Below are 26,601 nucleotides of genomic sequence, written 5' to 3'. Positions count from 1 at the left end.
CCTGCTGAGAAACCAGTGACAAGACATGGCCTGGCGGTGCCAGCAAAATGCTTTAATTGCCTTCACTGTTCTTGTAAAAACACTGCTTCCCCTCAGCTTAAAAGACTCACCCCAGGGCGGGAGACACTGCGCCCCAGTGTGCACAGGATGGTCCTGCAGAGTGGGGAAGCACAAGTGTTCTTTATTTGATGCACTAAAGAAGGTAGAGGGGCTGGAGCCATAGCACAACGGGTAGGGCGTTTGCCTTGCACACGGCCGACCGGGTTTGATTCCCAGCATCCCATATGTTCCCCCGAGCACCGCTAAGAGTAATTCCTGAGCACATGAGCCAGGAGTAACCCCTGTGCATCACCAGATGTGACCCAAAAAGAAAAAGAAAAAAAGAGGTAGAGTTCCAGAGACAGTGAGGAAGGCGTTTGCTTTGTATATGGCTGACCTGAGTTTGATCCCTGGCACCACATAGAATCCCCCGAAAACTGCTGAATATCATGGCATCCCCACCCTCCAAAAGAAGTGGATATCCAGGGAAAAGGTTGAGTGATTCTGGAAAGGGGGTAATTCTGCCAAATGAGCCTGGGAACCCCTTGCTTCAGCCTCCGTAAACCACCGTGGCGGGAGCAACAGGAATCATCTCCTTTGTGTACAGCTTTGCAGCTAACCTGAAACACTGAAATAAATTTGGGGGCACTCGCAGGTCTTGTTTCTTTACCCTGGGAACAGAAAGGGAAGCTCTGTTACAGTACGAATTATTTCTCTCCCTCATAGGACCATCAGTAAATAAAGCCAAAAGTCTGTCCACTCGGGAGCGATACAAAGGGACGGAACGAGAGCATCTCCTGAACTTCTAGCCCTCGGAGGTCTGGGGGTGCTGGACTGTGTCTGCAGACTGGACAGTTAAGTGGCTCCACTGTCGAGGAAGGTGAGCGAAGCTGGACGTGTGACCAGACGGCAGCAGCGTTGGCTGTAGTACTTTTCAAACTCAGGAACACAGACTGGACTTGTGACGCAGTATTACTAGATTTGGGAGGAACCCTGGAACACTAACGCGCCTTCCAGCTCTCCAGGACTGAATCGTGACTCTCGGACACCAGGATGTGGCTGTGAGCTGCTCACATGCCCCGTTGGAAGGCCAATCAATGCAATGTTTCTCCATTTTTAGGAGTAAGCCATCACAAGTTCAACACCATATTTTCAGTAACACTTGAGAACATTGTAGATAAGCTTTATGATAACATTTTATAGTTTAAAGAGCTTTATTAATGCAATAAATTAACTTTGTACATTTTTTATATATATATCTCTATAAACAGCGATTTCAGAATGCTGTAGGCCTCATCAGAGCTTGATCCCCAAAAACCTGTTTGAAAAAAGCAACATGTTCTTCACAGTGTTCGCCTATGAAGGAAAAGAGATGTCATGCATTAGGTGGGGGTACAAGAAGAAAATAAACACTGTAGCTCATACAAGTGTGTATGCGATGATTTACTGAATTTTCTTTTATTCCCTGAGCTCTCGAGTTGTTTTATCCTATGCACAGCAGTGCAGAATGAATCGGGTTACAAACTTCCCCCCACCCTGCTTGGAGAGACAGGCAGAGAATCTAAGCAGAAAAAGTTCACACCCTAAAGTTAAAAAATTATGTCACCTCTCCCCACAAAGAAGGAAGGTACCTTGCTCAGATCTCCTAACTTAGGAGAGAACAAGCAGCCACCATTCTTCCTAAAGGGATGCTCATGTGTCCACCTTCACCACTGCATACTCCAGAATGTCTCTCAGAACCCAAGAGAACCCTGAATTCACTATTACTAAGAATCAGATCAGGCTGGTTGCAATCTCACCTGGTGTGAAATTAGGGCTCCCTCGCAAACGCTGGTTGCGCTGTTCAAAAAACCGGAAGATAGTATAGAAAAGCATATTGTCTTCAGTCTGCTTTGCAGCATCTAAAAATTTCCGTGCGGAAATATTGTCGTGGCCACCTATGCCCCGTATAAACCGCAGGGCCGCTAAGACCTGGTGCTTGGAAAGCAGAACTTCCACGATCTCATCGTTAGCCGTGGAAAGTCGCTAAAGGAAGGAGAGAGAGAGGTGCCTGGGTTATTAGAGGCTGCAGCAGGAACGGCCTCCTGTGAGCGTGATTTCCGTGACTCGGTTACCTTCAACATATCCAGAGACAGCTGATGAGCGGGAGGATAAAAGCTTTCCAGGGATAACAGCAGACAGGCCTGAAAGGACAGAATTCTTTCAGCCCAGCTTGTGCCAGCGCCTCCCACCCCTATTCCCCAGAGGAGGAACATCCCAATGACCCTCACCAGCGGCTTCGAGTCGCTGAGGACGTGGTACTGCAGGAACTGGTGCAGCATGTAGAAAAGGTTGTGCTGGACCAGGGTTTTGATCACGAGCTCGTGCAGGTAATGCTGAGGACAGAGAGCAGAGCTGGCTTTCCCCCTGCACGACACGCAGCGCTCCGCAGAGCCCAGTGGCCACCCCAGCAGGTTCCCACTAGCTGTGGCTGGGCTCACTCTTGTGAATGAGGTGCCAGCGTTAGGGCAGTCGCCCAGAGTCCCAGGTCGGGCATGCTCTGAGCATTTCCCACGGCCGCATCTGACTAGACGGTACCTGCACTGCAATCTGGAACTGGTTCAGAGAGCGGATGTATTCCATCAGCACGGATATCACGAATTTATGAGGCATCTCCTGGGGGGGGGCGGGGGAGGGAATAAAAAGGCCTAAGAAACACCAAGAGTTGTAAAGGCGGCTCTGGGACGGCTCTGCCCACCCATCCCTCTGTGCTTTCCTACACAGACCCGTCACGACTGTGCGTGGGTCCGAGTAGCAGAAGCAAACGGTTCATTAGCACTCGGTCCTCGCCACGCTACTCTCACGGCCTGATGAGTGCCACCTCTGAGTCGTGGAGACTGTTGGGTCCACACCAAGCCCCCGAGCGGCCACCTGCCTTCTTCTCTGTGAACCCGGACAGGACGTGGGTGTACATGTCCGACTGATCGATCACAGCTTGGGTCCGCACTGGCCTTCTGAGAAGGGGACTGCTCCGGCTCTGCCCTGCTTCGACTGCCTGAGTAACATGACAAACGGGATCCAGGTCATCATTGAGTAACGGGGCTTTGGCAGTTAATCCAAAACATAAAGAGACCGTTCCTAGATGCTCTGAACCCAAGACATGTTTCCCTTGAGACTTTTCTAACCTTTCAAAAAGGAAAAAGAATTTTCTTATGGAATTATCCTGTGGTGTTTTCTTATCTAATAAAAATAAAATGGCTTATTTGCAGCTTGGTTTGGTGAAGTCCTGATTCAAAATTAGTGTCTCTCTGATGTTCTAGGTGATTAGCAAGGCGTCCAAGGGGTTCTCTGATGAAGATGCTGAGCGCCTGACTCTGTCCCCGACTTTATAGAGCCATTCGGACAGCAGCGTCTACAGGAGCAGCCGAGAACGACATTTTTCCAGTGGTACCCAGGGTGGCTTGGTGGGGGACAACCCCACCTCCTCCCCCGACTAGGACAGGCTCACAGAACCTGACAGGCAGGAGGGAAACCACTTCCTGCCGCAGGGCTGAGAGGGGGCTCCAGAACAGAGGGGCCCCTTTGCGGTGCAAAAGGCAAGGAGTGCAGTTCTGGGTTCTCAGTTACTGCCGACAGCCGCTTTCAACCTGAGGAAACCTAAAACTTGACAGCTCCAGAAGACAGAAGCTGCTCAGAAACTACTTTAACTTTTTCCAGCCCTTCATAACAATTCTGAGTTCACTGCTCAGCTAACCATCACTATCCGATGGGCAGACTCATCGCCAGTGTCTCATTTTTATGCTAACTGCATCCTAAAAGAAACGGAAGAGGATGCAGCAATTTACTAAGTCTGGTTTCTGCCCTGGAGTCGGGTGTATAAAACAATGACTGAGAGCCAGAGACCCAGCTCATGCAGGAAGCCTGGGCACGGTTCCTGCGCCACACAGTCCCCTAAGCTTGGCAGGGGAAGGGTCAAAACAAACCAAAAATTAAAAAACAATAATGCAGAGTTGATTGGGAGGCTACACCCACAGTGCTCTGGGGTTATTTCTGGCAGTGCGTGGGGGCCATATGCGATGCTGGGGATGGAACCCAGGCTGGCAGCATCAAGATGAATGCCCTACCTGCTGCACCACTGCCGGCACCGTAGTGCATAGTAGGGACTGACTTCTTTGATCCATAACACAGAAGTAGGCCGAGGCTCAATATACAGATCAAATAAGTCACAAAGATGAAAGCAGGAAGTGACGGGGTGTGGGGACTGACTGAATCCAGCTCCCGGCTGTGGCCTGCCCGAGCCTCAGTGCTTCTCTGTAAGAACCACGCAGGCTGACTCTCACAGCCAAGGCCACCTCCTGCAGCACGCTGGGCACAGATACCCCTCTCCACTGTCCTGGGACTTACCAACGTGTAACTCTGCTCAGCATCAAGGTACTTCTTATACTCCTGGTTGAGTTTGTCGAAAACGGTGGCTATCACAGGCAACGTTGCTTTGTCTGACTCGCTCAACACTGAAAGAAATCAATATGCATCCAGGTCAGTGGCCTCTGAAAACATGGGACCGGCAGAGAAACACTGGCCCCCTGGTGGCCAGTGCACACCAGCTGCTCACAAACACAACTGCGGGAGGGAGCGGGGAGTTCTGTGCTCAGGGCACCAAGCCCAGGCCTCCTGCACACAAAGCACGAGCTCAGCAAACCCCAGCTGCAGAGAATGTCACAGATCAGAGACCCGAAGCACAGAGACTCTCCAGCCCCTTCGGGTCACGAGGGAAAAAAAACAGCCCTTGGGGCTCTGAGAAGATTCTCAGGCACGTATGTAGCAAGTGCTCTGGAGAACGCTTGGCCTCGTCGAGTTTGGATAGTAGCCCCCTGTCCTCCTGTGTGCCCACATTCTGGTTCACTTTCATCAAGAAGTATCTATTAACAGTCTGGGGGGTGGGGGCGGGGGATGGGGGGCTAACTGAAGCCAGAGCCTCACACACACCAGGCGGTGGTCTGCCACCCAGCCACAAAGCCAGTCGATGTGTAGTCTCTCTACCACGTTTTTATACCTACAGCCTTTGTGGTGGGTTAAACAACTCATTGAGTATGGCGCGAGGTTAGAAGCTACTGATCAGGCGTGAGAAGGTGACCCCTTTGAAAGGTGACCCCTTTGAAAGGTGTGAGCAGCGCGGGCCGGGGCCGAGCACGTACTCTGGGCGCAGACGGACAGGATCACCATCTTGCACTCCTTCCGCTGCAGGAGGAAGTCCATGAGCCGCCCTTTATCCGGCAGGAGGTTCACCACGGGCTGAAGTTTCACTTGGAGGTTCCAGAGATACCCTGGAGAGAGGAGGCCATAAGTGTAATAGCATGACGGAGAACGTGGCGCCCCCCTAACTGGACACGGGGATCTAGGATGCACAGTCACGCCTTTCCAGAGGAAGCAAAGTGCGGCCGGGATGCAGTGAGAATGGCTGACCCCGGCCAGCCTGGCCGATTCTGAACAGCACAGCTGCCCTCTGCGGGGCTCCTTACTCCAGCCACAGAGCACAATTTCCCCCTGTGAATCTCAGTATCTACGACAGGAAAGTAAACATGGCTAGATTAATGTAGAAACTTCTCTGAGCCAGGGGATCAGATGACAGTACAGGGGTGTGAAGGCACTGGCTTTGCCTGTGGCCAACCCCGGTTCAATCCCTGACATCAAATATGGTTCCCCCTAAGCACTGCCAGGAGTCCCTCTTGAGCACTGAGCCAGGAGCACCCCCTAAGCACTGCCAGGAGTCCCTCTTGAGCACTGAGCCAGGAGCAGCCCCTAAGCACAGCCGGATATGATCCAAAACAAGTTTTAAAAAGTTCTCCCGAGGGTTAAGTTACAGTACAGCAAGAAGGGTGCCTGCCTTACAGTCAGCCAATCCAGATTCGATTCCCAGCATCCCATGTGGTCCCCTGACCCAGGAGTCATTCCCGAGCACAAAACCACGAGTAACCTCTGAGTATTGCCAGGTGTAGTCCACAAAACAAAAAAAATGCAAAAGTTCTCTCATAGAAATACACAAACAGCAGATCTACTGGGAAGAAACAGCCATGTGAGATGTGCTTTAGGCCTGCACGGCAGAAGTGGGGCAGGGACTTGGGGGAGTAAGGTTAGTGGGGCGAGCCCGGCTCTCCAGACGGGGACTTGGTAGAGGAAAGCACACAATGGTGAAGGGGCAGGTGTCGGAACACAGCATGGCTGGAAATCACGAGCAACTCTGTAACTGTGTATCTCAAGCTGATGAAATAAAAATTAAAAACAAAACAAACATTCAGGATAAGACACACTAGACAGGGCCAGAGCAACAGTAGAACGGGGAGGGCATTTGCCTTGCACGTAGCTGATCCAGTTCGATCCCCAGCACGATATATGGTACCCCAAGCACCACCAGGAGCAATTCCTGAGTGCAGAACCAGGAGTAACCCCTGAGCATCGCTGGGTGTGACACCACTTCCCACAGACACACACAAATTTACATATATATATATGGGCTGGAGCAATAGCATAGCACATAAGGTGTTTGCCTTGCACGCAGACGACCTGGGGTCAATTCTTCTGCCCTTCTCGGAGAGCCCAGCAAGCTACTGAGAGTATCTCGCCCGCACAGCAGAGCCTGGCAAGCTCCCCGTGGCATATTTGATATGCCAAAAACAGTAACAACTAGTCTCACAATAGAGACATTACTGGTGTCCGCTAGAGCAAATCGATGAGCAATGGGATGACAGTGACAGATATAAATATATATTTATATATACATATAAACAAATGTGTGGTGTGTGTATATATGTATATATATGTGTGTGTATATCTATATCTATATGTATATATATATATGTATATATATATGCACACTAGATGGAGTGAAATAAAGTGGAAAGGAGTCCCGTTCCCAAGGCTGGAGGAAGAGGCCATTTCTCTCAGGTTTACCCTGAAAGCATCACTGGCTCCAACTGTCCCCCCACGCCCTCAGCCCTGCTCTCCCTAAGGCACGGCGTCCCCTCGCACCTACCTTGGCTGGCACTGATGATGATGTCCGGCTGGAAGACAATCCAGGAGGAAGAATCCACGTGCTATCGGAAAGTATGTCAGGAGCAACGAAGACATGGGGCAAGTCCAGCCTCCCCCCGCCAACCCACCCTGCCATCCCCACCACAAGGCCTCCCCGCCACCCAGCGCCCTCGGATGGGGCTCCAGAGTGGTGCAGAGCCCCTGCACACACAGCACCCCAGCCTCTGCCAAGGATACAGAGCTTGCATGGGACTGGAGGCTGGCTGGTCACAGGAGCGGGGCCTGCAGGGGAGGAAACACAAGCGTGTAGGGACCGTGATGCCGCACTGGCAGGGTCAGTCCTGCTGTGACACCCCGGGGCAGACGCCCAGAGGAGGTGCGTCCCCACCCCCACACACTGGGGACCCAGGGCAGCCTGCAAAGGTGTCCTCGCCAGAACCCTGGCATCATAACGGTACCATCGGCACACCCCCATCAGCTGCGACACTTCCCTGGGTGATTCCGAATCTAACACCTGGGGTCAAGGCACTTGGCCCTGCACAGGTTCCATCCCCAGCCCCCCACAGCGTCCCCTCCCACCCCTGCTAGGAGTGATGCCTCAGCAGGGGTAAGCCCAAAAAACAGCCAGGTGGGGGTCACAAACAAACAAAAACTCTATTCCCCAGTGTAGGATAACATAGCCTCAGGTAGTTTAGGTTTATTGGGTTACTCCAGTTACAGTGCTCCTATTCCTCTGTGTTTATTTGTAGCTTCTTAGTGTTCTGTTGACTTGTAAATAATGTTTTTCTCTTCTCCTTGAGTCCTTTGCATAGCTTATTCAGAGCAATGTCCTTTTTGTATGGACACAGGAAGACTTAGCAAATGCTATGCTTTTGTAACCTGGGAGTCATTTGACTACATGATATTTTCCTCCTGGACATCTGTTCTCTTGACCTAAGCCTCAGCTGCCCTTACTTCCTAGCACCCCCAAAAGCAGGGTCCCGACAAGGGATGAGACGGACCCAGGGCAAGTGGTGAGTTGTGTGCTACCCTGGCATCGAGATGGGCCTGGCCAAAGTGCCTAATGCTTAACTATAAGTTAAGAGCTTGATCATGGACAAATGTTGTCATGATCCAAACAGTGATAACTAGATTTGGACCCTGCTAGGGTTACGAATGATTCATCTGGCTTGAGTGCTGTAGTCTGAGCCTGTGGCAAGATGTTGCCAGGAGAGCTGCCTTGCAAGCCTCAATGTATCTCTTGCTATGTCCATAAAAAAATAACTATTATTAAGATGTTAATAAGTGTTTGGACTAAGGAAAGGAAAAAACCTTAAGAGTCAGGAAGGGCTTTGGAATGCCCTGCCCTCAGGAAGGGCTTTCTTTTTTTTTTTTTTTTTTTTTTTGCTTTTTGGGTCACACCCAGCAATGCTCAGGGGTTACTCCTGGCTCTGCACTCAGGAACTACTCCTGGCGGTGCTTGGGGGACCATATGGGATGCCGGGGATCGAACCCGGGTCGGCCGCGTGCAAGGCGAACGCCCTACCCGATGTGCTATCACTCCGGCCCCAGGAAGGGCTTTCTTATGCTGATTTTGCTACCTGGCTGGGTGTAGCCTAGAGGGCAAGGTGGGAGAGACAAGTAGGAGGAGAGACTAGAGAAGCAAGAGGCTGGAGTAGATCCGGAGAGAGGCCGGAGCTGGGAGTGCGGGAGATGAGAAAGATGGAAGATTGAATAAACGGTAACTAATCAGCAACCAGCTTGGTCCTCGTTCTTCCTTCGCCTGCCCTTGACCACCGGCCATCCCGATTCAGCCCATACACTGCGGTTCCAGAGCACCGAACGCGGGCGGTGAGACAGAGCCGCACGGAGAGCCCGCGAGTGCACACGCCCCTCGGTGAGCTTTAGTTTTTTACACCCCAGAATCTAACACCCAAATTTAGTCACGGTTGTCATGTTCTCTCAGATTCCCCAAGTCACGAGCTTGCTTCCCCGTCGCTCAGGGTTGGACGAAGAGAAGACCCCAGAGCACTCCTCACTGCACGCCTCGATCTGCCCGGGGAGCCAGGGAAGTGCATCCTGTGGCCCCAGCTCAGCTCTGAGGAGCCGGGCCCAGCAGCAGCCACGTGACAGTTGATGGCTGGAAACATCTGGGAGGAGCAGGGCTGCGGCAGGCGAACCTCGAGCCAGGGGCCTGTGGGGCCACAGCGCCGCACCCATAAGCTGACGTTGACGTTGGGTCCCGAACCCCCAAGGTGATGCTGATACAGGGTGGAACCATGGGCCGAACTGACCGAACACAAAGGGACACGAGGGCAGCTGGCACTTCCCAAAACTGTTCTCGTCTCTCAAAAGAGTCTGACACGCTCTTCCTGGGAGGAGGAGCTGCAGGCATGGGGCGGGAAGCATCAGCAGCTGGGCTCACCGGACTCCAGGGCTCGTCATCTGTCCGGTTCCTTTGTGGGGAGGCACACCAGCTCCAGGGGAGTGGGGAGGGAGGGGGAAGGGCAGGAGTCCCAGCAAATGGCCCAGGGTCAGTCCCGGCCGTGCTCACGGGCTGAACCCGGTCTGCTGTGTGCAAAGTGCATGCTCCAGCCCCTTGCTCTCTCCTGACTTCTGACACTCTCGTTTTCCTATCTGGGCTACTGAAGATGCCTTCACCAGCAGACCCTAAGCCAAGTGGACGGATTTAAATGTGAAGAGTCCTTGTCCCTCCCTATCCACTAGCGGCAATCGTAAGATGATCATTTGACACAATCCTGGTTTTGAGGGGTAGGTCACACTCAACTGTACTCATTGATCCCTCCTGGTGGCCCGGGGACTGTAGGGGGTGCTCAGGACCCCGCCCAGGTCAGCGGCATGCAGGGTTAAGCGCCTTGCCCACTATACTATCTCTCTGGCCCCACACTATTCATTATTTGAACACTCTCCTGGGTGCAGGCGGCAGCAGACGCTTGAAAGAACACATACACTCACCAGGCCTATCAAACACCTGTGGAACCTGCTCCTTCCTCCCCAGCTGCGCCAGGGTGAGCCACAGGTTTCGAGTCATGGCTTCTAATTGCTAATTACACTAAAGCTAATCCAGCAAGACTGGGCCAGCAGGTTGCCATGGCCTCCTCGCTGAAGTACCGGCCAGGATCAGAACCTTCTTTGTTACAGACCCACAGCCCCCTGAGTGCTAGCAGGGCCAGCCCACCAATGCCAGCTGCCAGGTCTGAAGGTGCTGATGGGCAGAGATGCTTCCAGACCCCTCGCCTGGCTGAGTTGTCTAGGGCACTCCAGGGGGGTGGGGGCGGGTGAGCCCACCATCCGCCCAAACACAGCCCCGGCAGCTGAAAACCTCCACACACTCCACACTCCTGCCGTGCTCACAGCCGCACTCCAAGCTCCAGGCACACCTCATCCAGAAACAAACCTGCTGAAAAGCTGAGGCACACGGGTTTTGTGGCTGAAATCTCCAGGCTTTCATGGAGTCAGGGACGGGTGACCTCCCTGCATCTCCCTGTGCTTCTGGAAGCCTCAGCAGTCACGCCCATGAGCTGCCTCTGGCACCAAATAAGCTCATTAACTGGCCGTGATCCAGAGACTCAAAAATAAATCTCCAAAGAGATCAACAAGCTGCAGAGATGCTTCTGGACCCCACGCCAGGCTCTGTTGTCCAAGGCCCCCAAAGTCACCACCCAGTTAAAAGTTTAACTCCAGGGGCCGGATCGATAGCACAGCGGGTAGGGCGTTTGCCTTGCACGCGGCCGACCCGGGTTCGATCCCCGGCATCCCATATCATGTGGTTCCCCAAGCACTGCCAGGAGTAATTCCTGAGTGCAAAACCAGGAGTAACCCCTGAGCATCGCTGGGTGTGACCCAAAAAGCAAAAAAAAAAAAAAAAAAAAAAAAAAGTTTAACTCCAGCTGTATTACCCCATCCAGAATGTTTAAATTCCTGGAGCGTGCAGCCCATGTGACATCTCAAACTCTACTTGACTGATATACCAGGAGTAGCACACCACACTGGGTGGGATGTAAAGTAGAAGGCAACTAATCTCGATTAACAAAATATAAACATACAAGGCTTAACACACAAAAACATGTTAATACTCTCTTCTACAAGGGCTTAATGACCCCACAGTGAGATACAACAATATTCTCACACTTTCTGCTAAGGAAACAGTTTTTGATAATTTTTAGTGAATTATAACTATCTATAAAAATAGATATTTATTACATTGTGAATAAATAGATATTTATTACAGTGAATTATAAATATCTATAAAAATAGATATTTATTACATTTAGGGCAACTGGAGTCTGCCCTAAAAGACTCCAACCCTCTCGGAGAGCCCGAAAAGCTACAGAGAGTATCCTGTCTGCATGGCAGAGTCTGGCAAACTACCTGTGGCATATTCAATATGCTAAAAACAGTAACAACAATGGGCCTCATTCCCCTGACCCTAATACAGCAGTGTTAAGAAGAATGAGCAAGGAGAGGCTGATAAAAATCTCAGGGACGAACTAGACTGCCAAAACAAAGAAGGACTAAAATGACTGTACTTTCAATGCACATATGCTGGCATCAGAAGCATCCATCAAGGATCTGATGGTGCAAGCGCAGAAGATCAAATATGACATCACTGGTCTGACCAAAATGAGAAGGCATTGATCACATCGCACCATTTTTGACACTGAAGAAGAACTATTCCTCGGAACATTCGACAACAGAGGCGTTGGTGGCATCATGTCCTTGTCAACACGAACTTGGCCATGAGCACTGATTCATTCAAATGCCTAACAACCCAAATCAGACAATTATGCTTGAATAGATGTGGCTCACTGCCGGCAGACTCTATCTTCGTCGTCTACGCACCAACATCCAGCTATGATGAAGAAGAAATTGAAAAGTTCTACATGGAGTTCTACAAGTCCTATAAAGAAGACCACACCTTCTACATGATCACTGTTGGTGATTTTAATGCCAAGATAGGACCAAGAAGGTCGCCCAAAGAATTCCACATTGGGACCCATGGCCTAGAATGGAACAAACAGGATGAGAGACTGTCTGAGTTCATCATGTGGACCAATACCATCCATGGTAACTCGCAGTACCAGAAGGCCGAATCTAAACGTTGGACATGGGAGTCTCCTGGTGGACAGTTCCACAAACTGACCACATCATATTCAATCAAAGGTTTTGCCTGACCGATGTTGCTGTTGTCCCAAAATTCCAAACAGAATCAGGCCACCATCTCCTTTGTGAAAAATTCTACTTTTTGCACAAGGCGGGGAGAAAGGTCTGCAAAGTTTAAGTTTAAGAAGAGAACTCCCAGAATGACCACTAACTGGGAGCTCTTAGGCACTATTGCAGCAATGTGGGAAGATGCTGTCATTGACAACATCGACAAGGAATATGACTGACTAGTTCAGCACCTCCATGACTGCGTGAGGAACGCCAAGAGTAGGAAAGTCACAAACAGACGCGTGTCTTTGGAAACCCTCGAGCTCATTTGCCAACATGGTTTGGCACAAGCCTTAGGCAATCACAAACTAACGTCCGAGCTCACAAAGCTGTGCAGAGAAGTGATAAAGGAAGACCTCAAAGAGAGAAGAGCAGCAGTGTTGGCCGATGCAGCAGAAGCCGGGAAAAGTATTCACAAAGCTCTCCTGTCCTTCACCAACTACAAGACCAAGATGACTGCCCTCCGACGTCCTGATGGATCTATCACATCTTCCAGAAGAGCAATGGAGAGAATTATTCATGACTTCTACTCGGATCTCTTTGACAGCCACGTCCAGCTACCCACATACCAAATTCGGCAGAATGGATATGTTGATCCCAACGTCCTCCCTTCCAAAACCCGACACGCCATATCGCCGGTAGATGCATATAGCACCCGGTCCAGACAAGGTCAGACCCAAACACCTGAAGAATCTGCCCCCAGTACTCATTAATACACTGGCTCAGCTCTTCACATGCTACCTGTCCGTATGCAAGGTTCTGTCCCAATGGAAAACCAGCAGGACCGTTCTGTTGTACAAGGAAGACATCCACAACATCGGCAACTATTGCCCAATCAGCTTGTTGTCCATCATCTATAAGTTATTCACTCGAGTCATCCTGAATAGAATAGGCAGAACACTAGATGAAGGACAACCATGCGAGCAAGCCAGGTTCCAAAAAGGATTCAGTACAATCGACCATAACCACACAGTGACCAAGCTTACTGAAGTTTCGAGAGAGTTCAAGATGCTGCTCTGTCTACCATCAGTGTAAAGGCCTTTGATTCTGTTAAGCCTGAAGCCCTAGCCAAACAGGGCATTCAAAATCAGTACATCAAGATCCTCTGTGAGCTGTATTATGGATTCACCACCAGGATCTCACCATTCTATAAGGAAGTGATCACTGACATAAAGAGAGGGGTTCGGCAGGGTGATACCATTTCACCAAAACTCTTCAGTGCCACCCTCAAGAACATCACGCAATGACTAAAATGGGAAGGAATGGGAGTGAAGATAGACGGTCGGCAACAACACCACCTCTGATTCGCTGATGACATCATTCTTATAACACCAAACATTAGCCAAGTGGCACAAATGCTCGCCAATTTTGACTGTGAGTACGGAATGGTCGGACTGCAGATTTGAATCTCACCAAAACAATGTTCATAAAAAATGAACTAGTCCCTGATGTTCCATCTGCTCTCAACAGAATATCCCAAACACAGCAGCTATGTGTACCTGGGTTGAGAACTCAACATGAGGAACGACTTGGTGCCAGAACTGCGCAGAAGGAAGGGAGCAGCGTGGAATGCCTTCAAGAGCATCGAAGAAGTGGTTAAGAGGACAAAGAACCTCCAGCTCTGGGCACATCTTTTCAACTCCACCGTTCTTCCTGCACTAACATATGCCTCAGAGACTTGGACCCTATGAAAACAGGATGAGAACGCTATTCGGGTATCCCAAAGAGGAACAGAAAGAGCTATGCTATGCTTGGAGTATCACGTTTCACTCAAGTGAGAGAAGGAATCCGGAGTTCCGACCTCCGTCGACGATCAAGAATCAGGGACGCTGTCTCATTTGCCAAGGCATCAAAAATCAGATGGGCCAGACACATAATGCGATTTAGAGACAACCACTGGACTAGAGCTGTTACCGACTGGATTCCACGGCACGTCAAAAGACCGCATGGCTGGGGCTGGAGTGATAGCACAGAGGGTAGGGCGTTTGTCTTGCACGCGGCCGACCCGGGTTCAAATCCCAGCATCCCAGGGGTGATTCCTGAGTGCAGGAGCCAGGAGTGACCCCTGTGCATCGCTGGGCGTGACCCAAAAAGCAAAAAAAAAAAAAAAAGAACATTTAAAAAAGGGGCCGGAGCGATAGCACAGCGGGTAGGGCGTTTGCCTTGCAGGCGGCCGACCCGGGTTCGATCCCCGGCATCCCATATGGTCCCCCAAGCACCGCCAGGAGTAATTCCTGAGTGCAAAGCCAGGAGTAACCCCTGAGCATCGCTGGGTGTGACCCAAAAAAAGCAAAAAAAAAAAAAAAAAAAAGACCGCATGGCTGTCCACCTACGAGATGATCAGACTTCTTCATCAAAACCCTGAATGAATGGTTTGAGGCTCTTCATGTTCCTGGAGCAAGCAGATACCTTTGGGCCACACTAGCACGCGACAGAAACGAATGGAGACATTACATTATTGGCATCCGCTCTGAGCAAATCGAAGATCAACGGGATGACAAGTGATACTACAAGTGATTTCACGGCCTACTATAGGGGCAGACTTGCGGGGCGGTTCGGAAACTAGGAAATAATGGTGGTGGGAAGGTGCAATGGTGGCGGGATTGATGCTGGAATACTAAATGTGATAAATCATCATGAACAACTTCATAAAAAATTAATTTAATTTAAAAAAATTTAAGAAGCTGTTGGGGTGCCCAGTGTGTATTATCACACTATGATTTACACACTACAACAGCACTAGCTTACTCCGTCTGCCTGTCTGTCAGAGAGCTGAGGCCAAGGGACAGGGCCCCAAGGAACAGGACAGGCTCTGTGAGCATGAGGCTCTGGGCTATACCCCCCAGAACCACAAATTAATAAAGTCAAAGAGAGATGAAAACTAAGTTCTACCTTGCAATCAGCCTAGGAAAGAGGAACCAGATGTCTCTTTTTCCCCTTGCCTGGAATCCTGACCTCTACTCTGACTTCTGCTCCCAGGTCTTCAGGGAAAAAGAGTGACCGAGACTCACCTAAGAACCAGAGCCTCAAGCACTAACTTTGGTGGGGGTGAAAGCAGTCTGTATCCCGTGACACTGAATGGGCCAAAAATGAGGAAGAGCAACCCCGGGTTAAAGTAACAGCCACCCGAGGTCAAATGGGCAGGACAAGGAATGTCAAGGACTCATTCAACATTGCCAAAGTGCCCCGCTTCATGAAGCAATCACAACTCTCCATGTTAAAGCTCGGGAAAATGGAAACTTCTTCCCGAAAGAAGATGCATTGGTCCTGCAACACGCCTTTCTCCTCCACACAACTGTTGGTTACAGAATCAGCAGCTGGACAATACAGAACCTGTAGGAGCTTTTTAAAAAACCAACCAACCCAGCCCCCCTCCCCCAAGCAAGCAGATCTCCGGAGCGCTACATAGACTCCTGCATGTCACAATTTGAACTTGGTTCCCTTGTTACCTGCCACGGGGATCTGGTAGGGCTGAATGGATCGAGCTGGAAGCACTGGATGGTGGAAGGTAACGGTGCCATCAGACTCGCCCCTGAGCTTGATATCAAATATCACGGATGTCTAAGGAGAGAGAGAGAAGGCGGAGAAGCCACAGATAGCCGGGTGCTCTGCTACACAAGGTTCCTAAGGCAAGTTCTCGTTGGAGGACGAACGTGCTTAGTCACCTCACCACTAACTTTCATAAAGTCAAAGAGAGATGAAAACCGACTCTCCCAAATGTTCCCTGCTTTCCTGGGACAGGTCTTCTGAAGAGTGCCACGTTGGTGCAATGGATCATTCTCACTTTCACTTACAGTACCTTCACTAGACACTGCTATCCCCACCCTCCAGAAAGCAGGGCCAGTTCTAGTGCTTTCTTCCCAGCCAGAGGCTAAAAACCATCATCCTCACGGAGAGAAGAGAGGGAAGGCTCACAGGATAGACACAGCAGCTCTGCTGCGATTCTCAACTTAGCGGATTCAGCCAGATCAGGGCTCAAAACTCCAATCTACTCATTTATTATCTTCTGAAATAGTTTTGTATTATCCTTAATCAACTGATACAGAACCACTGCTTTTCCTAAACCACTCAACATATCAAATCCATTTCCATCTGGCAAGATCAAAATCTTTAGCATAAAGAATACTTTCTAGGCCTTGTTGAAAAGATCACATCAATTCTTTTTTTTTTTTTTTTTTGCTTTTTGGGTCACACCCAGCGATGCTCAGGGGGTTACTCCTGGCTTTGCACTCAGGAATTGCTCCTGGCAGTGCTTGGGGGACCATATGGTATGCCAGGGATCGAACCCGGGTCGGCCACGTGCAAGGCAAACGCCTTACCCGCTGTGCTATCACTCCAGCCCCAGATCACGTCAATTCTGACAGCTCACTTGGGCAAAGCTAACTTGGCCCAGCCCAGCCCAGTCACAGCTCGTACCTCAGTATCCTGATGATGGACGACTACCAGGTTATCCACAACGTTTAGGGCAAACTTCCCAGTCCGATTCAACTTTAATATGTGGGTCTTCTTACAGGTCCCTTCTCTGAGGGGCCAGAGAAAGAGTAATACATATATTAATATATACATATACACAAACACACATATACATACACGTGTGTGTGTAGACTGACAAGCTTAGTTTCTATTTTTACTTATTTTTTAAAGATTTTTTTATTGAATTACTGTGATAGACATTTACAAAGCTGTTCATAATTAGATTCAGTCATACAGTGTTCCAATACCCATCCCTCCACCAGTGTACATTTCCCAGCACCAGTGTCCCAGTTTCCCTCCCATTCTCCCCCAAGACTGCCTCTATGGCAGATACTTTTTTTCTCTCCTCTTTTTCCTCTCTCTCTCTTTCTCTCCTCTCCCCGCTCCCGGCCCTCCCTCCCTCCTTTTTGGCCATTGTGGCTTGCAATACAGATACTGAAAGGTTATCTGCTATATCCTTCATCTACTTTTAACACTTCATTTCCAGCTATTATTGTCATACTGGTCCCTTCTCTATCTTACCTACCCTCCACGCCACACCCTCACACACACTTGCGGTTGATTCCAATCACTGCCTTAGTCCCTGTTTTGAAATCAGAGGAAGAGGGAAGCGGGATTAAGCATACCGTGGCAGGTGATAGAGGACTACCTCCGCTCCTGTGCTGTTGGATGTCCGAGAATGGTGCCTCAGGAAGAGAACATGGAGCTGCCCGTATCTGGCCAGAGAACAGACACCGAGGTCACATTCAGCCATCAGCAATCCCGCCACTCAACTCACTGAATTTTAAGTTCATAGTTAAGTTAGGAGATATTCACTGCAGTATTTCACTGCTGGCAAAAATACTCATGGGGTGGAGAGGGTCACGCCAGGTGTGACCCAAAAACTTAAAAAAAAAAAAAAAGATACTAACGAAGTGCAATAAGTTTCATTTATTTTGCTTTTTGGGTCATCACACCTGGCAATGCTCGGGGGTTGCTCCTAGCTCTGCACTCAGGATAACTCCTGGTGGTGCTTGGGGGACCATAAGGGATGCCGGGGATCGAACCTGGGTCAGCAAGGCAAATGCCCTACCACTATCCTACCGCTCTGGCCCAAGTGCAGTAAGCTTAAAAAAATATATATATATTACCAAGTGGAGGATGCAAAACCAAGTGTAGTCTGGTTACACTACTTTAAAAGAAAAATGCAGACTGGTGTGTCTCCAAACACTGGATACCCGATGTTAATAGCTATCACTAGCAAGTAATATTTTTCTCAGTTTTCTGCATTTCCCAAGCTTTGTATGGGAGTGTACTCACGAGTATATTCTTTAAAATTACAGGTAAACATAATCATACTTCATCCCTGAGTCTCTTATAACGAATGTGGCGGGAGCAGTCGCTAGAAGCACACAGGGAGAGGGGAAGCAGAGCCTGCTCTGTTCTCATTTTATCTGCTGTCAAAACCAGGGTGGCACACTGATTGCGTCAGAGAGGACGAGAATGCGAGAGGGAGAGAAAACGATAGGGAATGGGTGGGGTGGGGAAAGAGAAAAATGAGAGAGGGGCTTAAGGCGCTCGCCTTGCACACAGCTGACGCCGGCATCACTGCACCAAGCACTACCAGGTGTGGTCCTCAAGTCCGAAAAAATAAGATCACAAAGCTCGCCACAGGAGGAGGAGGTTGGGAAGACCAGTGGTTCCTGCTCAGACCCAGGGACCAGACAGAAAGGGGGGGGGCTCACATGTGTGTGTTCCAGCGCACACGCTGAATGCACCGCCACTACCCAAGCAAGCGGTGCCCAGTGGGCGGCATACACATACATTGTCGCCATGGCCATGTCTCTCTCCGAAAGGCTCAGTTTAGTCGACTTGGGCGCAGCTGGTAGTTCAATCTCAAACTTGGGCAGCTTTGACATGGTGCCAGCCTGTGTAGGGGGGAGAGAAGGTTACAGGCCCAGCTCGTCAAAGCTCCTGATGTGTTCACCTGCCCTCTGTACAATCACAGAGGGCATACACTGACTCTGCCCATCCCTGCCAGTGGCCCAGTGGGGCGGTGCAGGGTGCCCTCTAGTGGTCAGCAGTGGCCAGGTGCTTGCTGGAGGCTCTGCCCCTTTGAAGGACAGACACACTGTAGATATTGGGGTGGGGGTTAAGTGGGCACCTTTTATTTTATTTATTTATTTTTGCTTTTTACAGGGGGGTGGGAGGGAGGCACACCCGGCGATGCACAAGGGTTACTCCTGGCTCATGCACTCAGAAGTTACTCCTGGCAGTGCTTTGGGGACCATATGGGATGCTGGGAATCAAACCCGGGTCGGTGCGTGAAGGCAAACACCCTCCCCGCTGTGCTATCGCTCCAGCCCCAAGTGGGCACTCTCTAAAGGGAGGCCTGCTCTTACCCGGAAGTAAAAGGGCTGCAGCACATTCCCGAGGACGGTGGTGGACAGCAGGATCACTGCGCTCTCGGGGCAGTACATGTACCAGTTCACGTTGATATTCTGGCTCTTCAGGAGCTTCAGACTGCGCTTCTCTGGCAATACCTGAGCCCAAGGTCAAGACACAAGACTCCTCAGTGGAGAAGAGCAAAAGGTCAGAGGACACACGTGGTGAATGCAGAAAACAAGAAAAAGAGAGAGGAATCCAGTGCATTCAAGCCAGAGGCGGTCACTGCAGCTGTCTCTTCTGCATCCAGGCCTGAGCGCTGACAGGCGCCCACTCTCCGCCAGCTCCCACCCCCTACCGGGGAAAGAGCACAAGGAAGGGAGGGAAGGAACAGGCCGAGTTGGCTCTGCCCGCAGGGCCGCGGCGGCCACTTCCCATCTCTCTGAGCCTCCACTCGTCAGCTGCAGCCAGCACTGCACAGAGCAGCTGCCTCCTTGCCCCTCCTGGGAAGGACACAAGCACAGCCCCGCCCGACACTCGCCAGCCAGCGCCAGGCCTCAGCTGCTTTCCCAGCCTGACCCTGTTCACACAGAGCCTGGGAGAAGCTCCCTCTGAACGGGGGAGCAGCCGCACCTGACCTGGGCATGGAACCCAGGCTTCCTGCTCCCCGGCCCTGGGCGCCCCCTGCCCAACACGAACACTACAGGCACACCACGCACTGCACGACCAAGATACTTCAAAATGCTTTACAGACCCTGAGACATTTAGATCCCAACACACACACGCATGCACAGACACAGACACAGACACACACAGACACATAGACACACAGACACACACACAATCTTGGCACACAGCATCTGCCAAGACATTACTACTAGATGAACACAGCACCGAAGATCTGGTATGAAAGTTAGACTAAGAAGGCACTGGTTTCTAGGAAATTCAGATAATAAAATTATCTTGCAGGACTAGAGCGATAGCACAGAGGGTAGGGCGTTTGCCTTGTCCGGGGCCGACCCGAGTTCGATTCCTCCGTCCCTCTCAGAGAGCCCAGCAAGCTACCGAGAATATCCTGCCCGCACGGCAGAGCCTGGCAAGCTCCCCGTGGCATATTCGATATGCCAAAAACAGTAACAAGTCTCACAATGGAGATGTTACTGGTGCTCGCTTGAGTAAATCGATGAACAGCAGGACAACAGTGCTACAGTGCTATCCTGGGCTTATATTAGGATAAATATTTTTTGGGGGGGGTGGGGCCAGCCACACCTGGCAGTGCTCAGGGACTATCCCTGGCTCTGAGTTCAGGAGTCACTCATTATTGGTATATAATCTAAAAATCAAAACTTAGAGCCCCTTTTCTAATATGTTTCTCAAACATTTCAAGACTATCTAGACCACAGCATCTTAATGATGCCAGAGCTACAAATACAAATCACAACCACAGATGGTATCAACCCTAAGGGCTCTTCTCGAAAACACAGAAAAGTGTCAGTGACAATGTCGAGGAGGGGACTGTCCAAGGGTAGGTGGAAAACAGCATGGCAAAAACTGAAAAACAGAATGTGGCTGACCCCGTTCAATCCCTGGCACCCCAAATGGCTCCCTGAGCATGGCGTGGAGTGATCCCTAAGCAGAGCCAGAAGTAAGCCCTGAGCATCGCTGGGTATGGCCCCAAAACAAAACAACAAACAAAAAACAACTATTACTAGTAACATAAAAGAAAAAAGAAAATTAAAACTCTAGAATTTCATATCTTCTTATTGCTAAATTCAAAAGGCTGACAAATTGGGGGCTGGAGCGATAGCACAGCGGGTAGGGCGTTTGTTTGCCTTGCACGCGGCCGACCCAGGTTTGATTCCCAGCAACCCATATGGTCCCCCAGCACTGCCAGGAGCAATTCCTGAGTGCAGAGCCAGGAGTAGCCCCTGTGCACTGCTGGGTGTGACCCAAAAGCAAAAAAAAAATAAAAATAAAAATAAATTTTAAAAGAAAGGCTGACAAATTGCTATCACAGTGGAACAAAAATGAAAGATAAATATACCTGGTAAAATTCTATTCCTTGATCTGTTATAAAGACAATTTCAGATGAGCTGGTCCAGCAGAATCCAAGTATGTTGGCATTCTTGGTCTGAAGAGAATTAGAGGTTTGTTTTCTTAAAATGGATGCTTCAAGGCTAACTCTTCTCAAAAGCTTAACACAGTCTCTGGTTCGCCATCAGTCCAACCCAAAGGTCTGATTACGGGGGCTGGGACATAGCTCAAACAGCCGGGCTGCAATGCAGATTCCATGGACAGGAGGCCCAGGTTCACCCCTAGCACCATTGGGACATCTCCCAGGCACCCACCGGGCCAGGACTACCCTAGCACCTGAGGGTGCGGCCCAAACAAACACATCCCATCCATCCCCCACAAAAAAATAATAACATCTTTACTCTTTACTTTTAGAACAGTGCAATTGGGGACTGGAGTGATAGCACATCAGGTAAGGCGTTTGCCTTGCACACGGCCGACCCAGGTTCAATTCCCAGCATCCCACATGGTCCCCTGAGCACCACCAGGAGTAATTCCTGAGTGCAGAGCCAGGAGTTAATCCCTGTGCATCACTGGGTGTGGCCCCAAAAGCAAAATTAATTAATTAATTAATTAAACAGTGCAAACTGGGCCTGGGAGACAGTACAGTGGTTAGGGTACATGCCAGCTCACAGCTGCCCCCCAAACACTGCCAGCTCTGGAGGTTTCCAAGAACTCAGACCCGAGCAGCTCGTATTCCTCGGCCCTTGCACTGAACTGCTGGCCCAGTTGGCCAAGAACTGCCCCGGGGGTCTCCTGAGCACCACTTGAGAGGCCTCCCCCGACCCCCACAAATAGATATATAATAAAATCGACCAGTCAGACAATGCAAAGTCACCGCGTCCATGGGCAGCCTGTCTCTGTACAGCACTCCGGCCTGTTTGGAATGCCACACGCCAGCATGTTCCTCAGCCCAGCCTGCCCAGGGGGCGCCAGCCCGCCCCGCCCCCACTCCAAAGCACCCCACCCCTACCTTGCACTCCTGAGTGTATTCCTGCTGAGAACTATCAGGAATGAAATTGGAAAAATCCTGAAAAAAAAAATCCCAGAGAGAAGCCTGGATTAGGCAGCATCCTGGCAACCTCCTCCAGTACACAACAAGGTGTGTGGTACACAACAAGAGAGGAAAGGAAGGACAGAGTGGACTCAAAAAGTGCGCAGAGGGGCTGGAGTGATAGCACAGCAGGTAGGGCGTTTGCCTTGCATGCAGCCGACCCAGGTTCGATTCCCATCATCCCATATGGTCCCCTGAGCACCGCCAGGAGTAATTCCTGAGTGCAGACCCAAGAATAAACCCTGTGCATCACTGGGTGTGACGCCCCCCCCACCAAAAAAAAAAAAAGTGCACAGAAAAAACTGACAAGGGACGATCACCCACCTCACCCGCCTCCTCACTCGCTGCAGCTAGAAGGTCCAGGTTTTATTGTTTGGTTTTGTTTTTTTAAGTGCTCTGCCTACACTTGAGTAACCAATCCCGATGAAAGGAAAGAGGGCTCCGCCTCTTCACTCACAGCTTTCCCTCTACAGAGGGCAGCGGGAGCCGAGCACAGGACGCTCCAGCGATGCTGAGCCCCGACAGCTGCAAGTGCCTCATTAGTGCACTCAGAGGACTCAAGTACCAGGTGAGGCAAATTCACAGAAGAGCGCAAATCACACTAGGCCAGCGAGCACCACAAAGAGGCCGAGGGTCCCCTTTGTTCTTAGTCTAAGTCAAACGAATTATGAAGATGGGCTTATCCCTGGGGCACTTGATGAACACGTGTGAGGCCCTGGACTTGATTCCACCAAAGAAATAAAACAGGAACGTCTACGGCCATACCACGCTGAACGCGCCCGATCTCGTCTGATCTCGGAAGCTAAGCAGGGTCGGGCCTGGTTAGTACTTGGATGGGAGAAACAAAACAGGAACGAGGGCCATAAGGTATTATTCCCTCAAATGTCTGTCTCGCTAAGAACTACAAAAGACCAAGTACAGTGCTACAAGAAGCAACCATCTTCACTTTTAAATATATGCATTTACTGCACTGACTTTTCCTTTAGATTACCATTAAAGATGAGTCTTACCACCGTCTTTGAGGTCCTCTGAACAGCCAGTATTTTATTTTCTAAGGAAAACTTAATGCACTTCACTTCTCCTTTGTCTTCCATCCTTTAAGAAAGAGAATGGTAAGAATCAAAGCTCATGGGCCAGGCAACACTTGTCTCCCACGGGTGAGGCCCTGGGCTCAATCCCCGCCCACACCAAGGACAATAAAAAGCTGTCTAATGGAATTCTAATTTCTCTCACTTTACGAGGAGAAAGGGAAAAGCTAAATATTCAGGAAGATCCCATCTTAGTTTAAAATCCCGTTCCTGAAGCTATCAGTCAGAACCTCAAAGGCAAGCTCCAGGGGCCAGAGCAACGGTACCGGCGGGCAGGGCTGGCCCTGAGGTGGCCAACCCAGGTTCAACCCCAGAGCCTCGCCAGGAGCGATCCCTGAGTGATCCCTGAGTGCAGAGCCGGAGTAAGCCCTGGGCACCTTTAACTACCCGCCCCTGAAATAAAAAAAGACAAACTCCCATGGGAAACAGGTCTGGGGTCTGTTGGACAAGTGACAGGTGGCCTCGTAGACAAGGGATGAGAACTAAAACCTCCTGCACGTTCATTCACCTGAGCCTGGCGGTCACGGTGCAGAAACCTGCACAAATCACTCCCTTCTCTCTCTGGGCTGCAGGGCACAGCCCAGCCCACCTGGGTCTCACTCACCCGCCTCATGGTTTACAGGGGGGTGCAAGGAAACTTCCAGGTTATGGGGGCATCCTTACTACAACGATTTCATGGTTGTACACACATGCCCAAAACTCATCCACTGTCTGTGCAAACGACGTGCCCCTAATAGTGAGCAAGCCACAACAAAGTGAGCAGACACTGGACTGGGAGGGAGAGGGTTACTCCTGACCCTGCACTCAGGGGCATTCCTGGCAATGCTATGGAAGAGGCAGAGGGGCTGGCTCGCCAGGGATCAACTGGGGCCAGCCACATGGATCCACCGCCATTCACCCATTTTTTTACACTCAACAGCCCACCAGGTCTGAGTCAAGACCCCAGGGAGCCCCCTCCTGCATGCGCCTGTGATTCCAGTCTACGCTGTCTCAGGTCTCCTCTTCCGGCTGCTGGCTCAGATGGCACCAATGGAATCAGAGCAGGGCCCCCACCTCTGACAGATCCTCACCAGGCCAGCCGCAATGCCAACGAGAGAGGGATCAGACACTCATACGATCAAGGGGGGCCCAAACGTTCAGTAACAGGCCAAGGTTCCGATTCAGCAATGAACACGGAGGGTTTAAGCCGGCTCCCGCCAGCGGCCACCTGACCAACACTTCCCCTTTCCTGCATGACATCTGGTGTTGGCTGACACTGAGCCCTGCTTGCTCACTGCTCCTCCTTCTGCTTGCGCCAACATTTTTTTTTTTTTTGGAGAGGGAGGGGAGCCACACCCGGCAGTGCTCAGGGCTCACCCCCGGGTCTGCACTCAGGAATCACTCCACAGAGGCATCAGAAGGTGCTATTTGGTGCCGGGATGTAACCTAGGTCAGCCATATGCAAGGCCAGGGCCCTGCCCACTGCATCATCTCTCGGACTCCTGCTCTCGCCTCCCAGGCTCATCCTGCTGGGGCAGGAAACGTGGACAGGCCCCCTCCTCTCCCCCCCGTCCTTCTGGGCAAGGATCTTACAGAGCTGAGGGCGTCCAGGAATGCTAGGTGTAGGGGGACTGACGTGCCACCTGTGATGTGACAGTGCTGGGGTGGCGGTGACGTGCCAGAGATCAAACGAGGGTCCCAGGCATGCCGAGCTCACGCCTGACTCTGGTGCTATGCCCATTATACAAAGCGCCCACCACAGGCCTGACCCCATGGGCAGTGTGTGCTAGTCACTCACCTATCTCCCTTCTACGTCTCTGGGTTCTCTAAGGGACACCAGGTGACACAGTCAGAGCCTCCACAGGCTGACATGCCCTAGCACAGCAAAAGCATGTGGGGTTTGTTGGATGTATGAGGACGAAGTGGAGAAAGTGTTAACTCATTTTCTACTTGTTTCCTCCTGATGCAAGCCAACCGTGAAAAGCCTTTCAGTCACCACAGAACCGGGGAAGCCCGCTGTACATTCCTCTCTGGCGGTCCCAGGAGTTAGGGTATCCTCTACACTGACCATCAGCTCGCAGAGTCCAGTGAGGAAAAGAGAGTCCTGGGCAGTCACAGGCCGGAAATAGCCACCTCCAGACACTGACTCGCTCATTTCAAGTACCAGGATGTAGGTGTCCTACTCTGGGGCATTTTACTAAAACAAAGCAGGGGGAGACCACGCCACATATTTCATGCTGAAAGTGCCACCAGGATTCCACTACAGGTGTCTGCTTCCCTGTCCTGCGTGTACTCACAGGCACTTTACATCTCTTAGGGTAGGCAAAGACCAAAATTCTAAAACACCCTCCGCAGGCCAGTGAGAGCTCAACAGGCTCAAGCTCTGCATGCAGGTGTCCCAGGTTCCTCCTGGCATAGTGTGGGCCCCTGAGCACAGAGCCAGGAGTCGCTTCAGCACCACGAGGTATGACCCAAAGCCAAAACCAACAACAATTCAGGCCGCCTCTGAAAGAGAAACTGAAAGCCCCCACTACGTTTTCCTGTTGAAAACACAACAGTTACCTAAAGGAGATGGGGTTCCTGTCATCTGGACCTTTAACTACCACGCCGGTAGCTCCGCCAGATCGAACAGCAAAAACCTGGAGGGCAGAGAAGCAAAGTTAACGCGTCCGCTCTGAAAGTCCCCAAGCACCGGAATCAGCTACGCCACCCTCTGGGTCCCACTGAACCAAAGAGATGACTGCAATCTGCAGTTGCCTGGTGCCCACACGAATGTCAAGAAACCTGAGAACCAAAGGCTGGCGGTCGCGCGAGCTGTAAAGGGGCTGCAGCAAACACCGTCCCGTTACGAACTGCACCTTCCCCCCTTTGCAAACTACAGCGAAGCCCCAGGTCTAAATCCTCCAAAGCAAGTGCAGGGCACGACAAAGGAGAAAACAATAGGCTCCGGGGGGAAACAAACGCGCTGGGCTCGGCCCCGGCCGCGGCCGTCACTCGGGCGGGGGCAGCGGCGCGTGGGGTCCCCGCGCACCCCCAAAGGCCGCGCCCGCGCCAGTCTGCGGAGGCCGCAGGCCTGGGAGCCCCGGCTCGGGCGCGGGGTGACCCTGGGCGGCGGAGAAGCGCGTTCGGCCGCGCCGACCTGCTTGTTGGCCTCGTCGAAGAAGACGTAGTTGACCGGGTTGGCCTTCTCGAACTGCACCGGCCGCTCGCACAGCTCCAGGTAGTAATGCTCCTCGCCCATGACGGCCTCCAGCCTGCAGCAGCCGCGCGAGCAGCGCCCGGGCCCGGCGCAGCGATCAGCCGGCACTTCCG

The 26,601-nt window shown here is 51.2% G+C and overlaps 2 protein-coding genes across 3 annotated transcripts in view; one reads left to right on the top strand and one right to left on the bottom strand.

Moving 5' to 3' along the window:
- The window catches only part of NPC1 (NPC intracellular cholesterol transporter 1), a 48,676-nt gene extending 47,213 nt beyond the window's left edge, over window positions 1-1,463 (top strand). For both annotated transcript variants that reach the window (XM_055126466.1, XM_055126465.1), the window contains exon 25: window positions 766-1,463. In XM_055126466.1, coding sequence (XP_054982441.1) covers window positions 766-848 — 83 coding nt within the window. In that variant the 3' untranslated portion in view covers window positions 849-1,463. The remainder of the gene's footprint in view (window positions 1-765) is intronic.
- On the bottom strand, window positions 1,257-26,601 carry RMC1 (regulator of MON1-CCZ1). The gene is made up of 20 exons (XM_004606122.2): window positions 26,429-26,601; window positions 25,852-25,928; window positions 23,233-23,317; window positions 22,142-22,198; window positions 21,140-21,226; window positions 19,113-19,253; window positions 18,535-18,638; window positions 17,358-17,447; window positions 16,675-16,780; window positions 15,708-15,819; window positions 7,285-7,329; window positions 7,049-7,102; window positions 5,214-5,342; window positions 4,423-4,529; window positions 2,954-3,073; window positions 2,617-2,694; window positions 2,310-2,414; window positions 2,154-2,222; window positions 1,839-2,064; window positions 1,257-1,395 (listed from the first exon to the last, which is right to left on the bottom strand). The coding sequence occupies exons 1-20, from the start codon at window positions 26,528-26,530 to the stop codon at window positions 1,316-1,318; spliced, it is 1,974 nt and encodes a 657-aa protein (XP_004606179.1). The 5' UTR covers window positions 26,531-26,601; the 3' UTR covers window positions 1,257-1,315.

The sequence above is a fragment of the Sorex araneus genome, chromosome 2 (assembly GCF_027595985.1).
Source record: "Sorex araneus isolate mSorAra2 chromosome 2, mSorAra2.pri, whole genome shotgun sequence".
Lineage (NCBI taxonomy): Eukaryota > Metazoa > Chordata > Mammalia > Eulipotyphla > Soricidae > Sorex > Sorex araneus.
The sequence above is the reverse complement of the archived record's forward strand: the minus strand, read 5'-3'. Positions and strand labels throughout refer to the sequence as shown.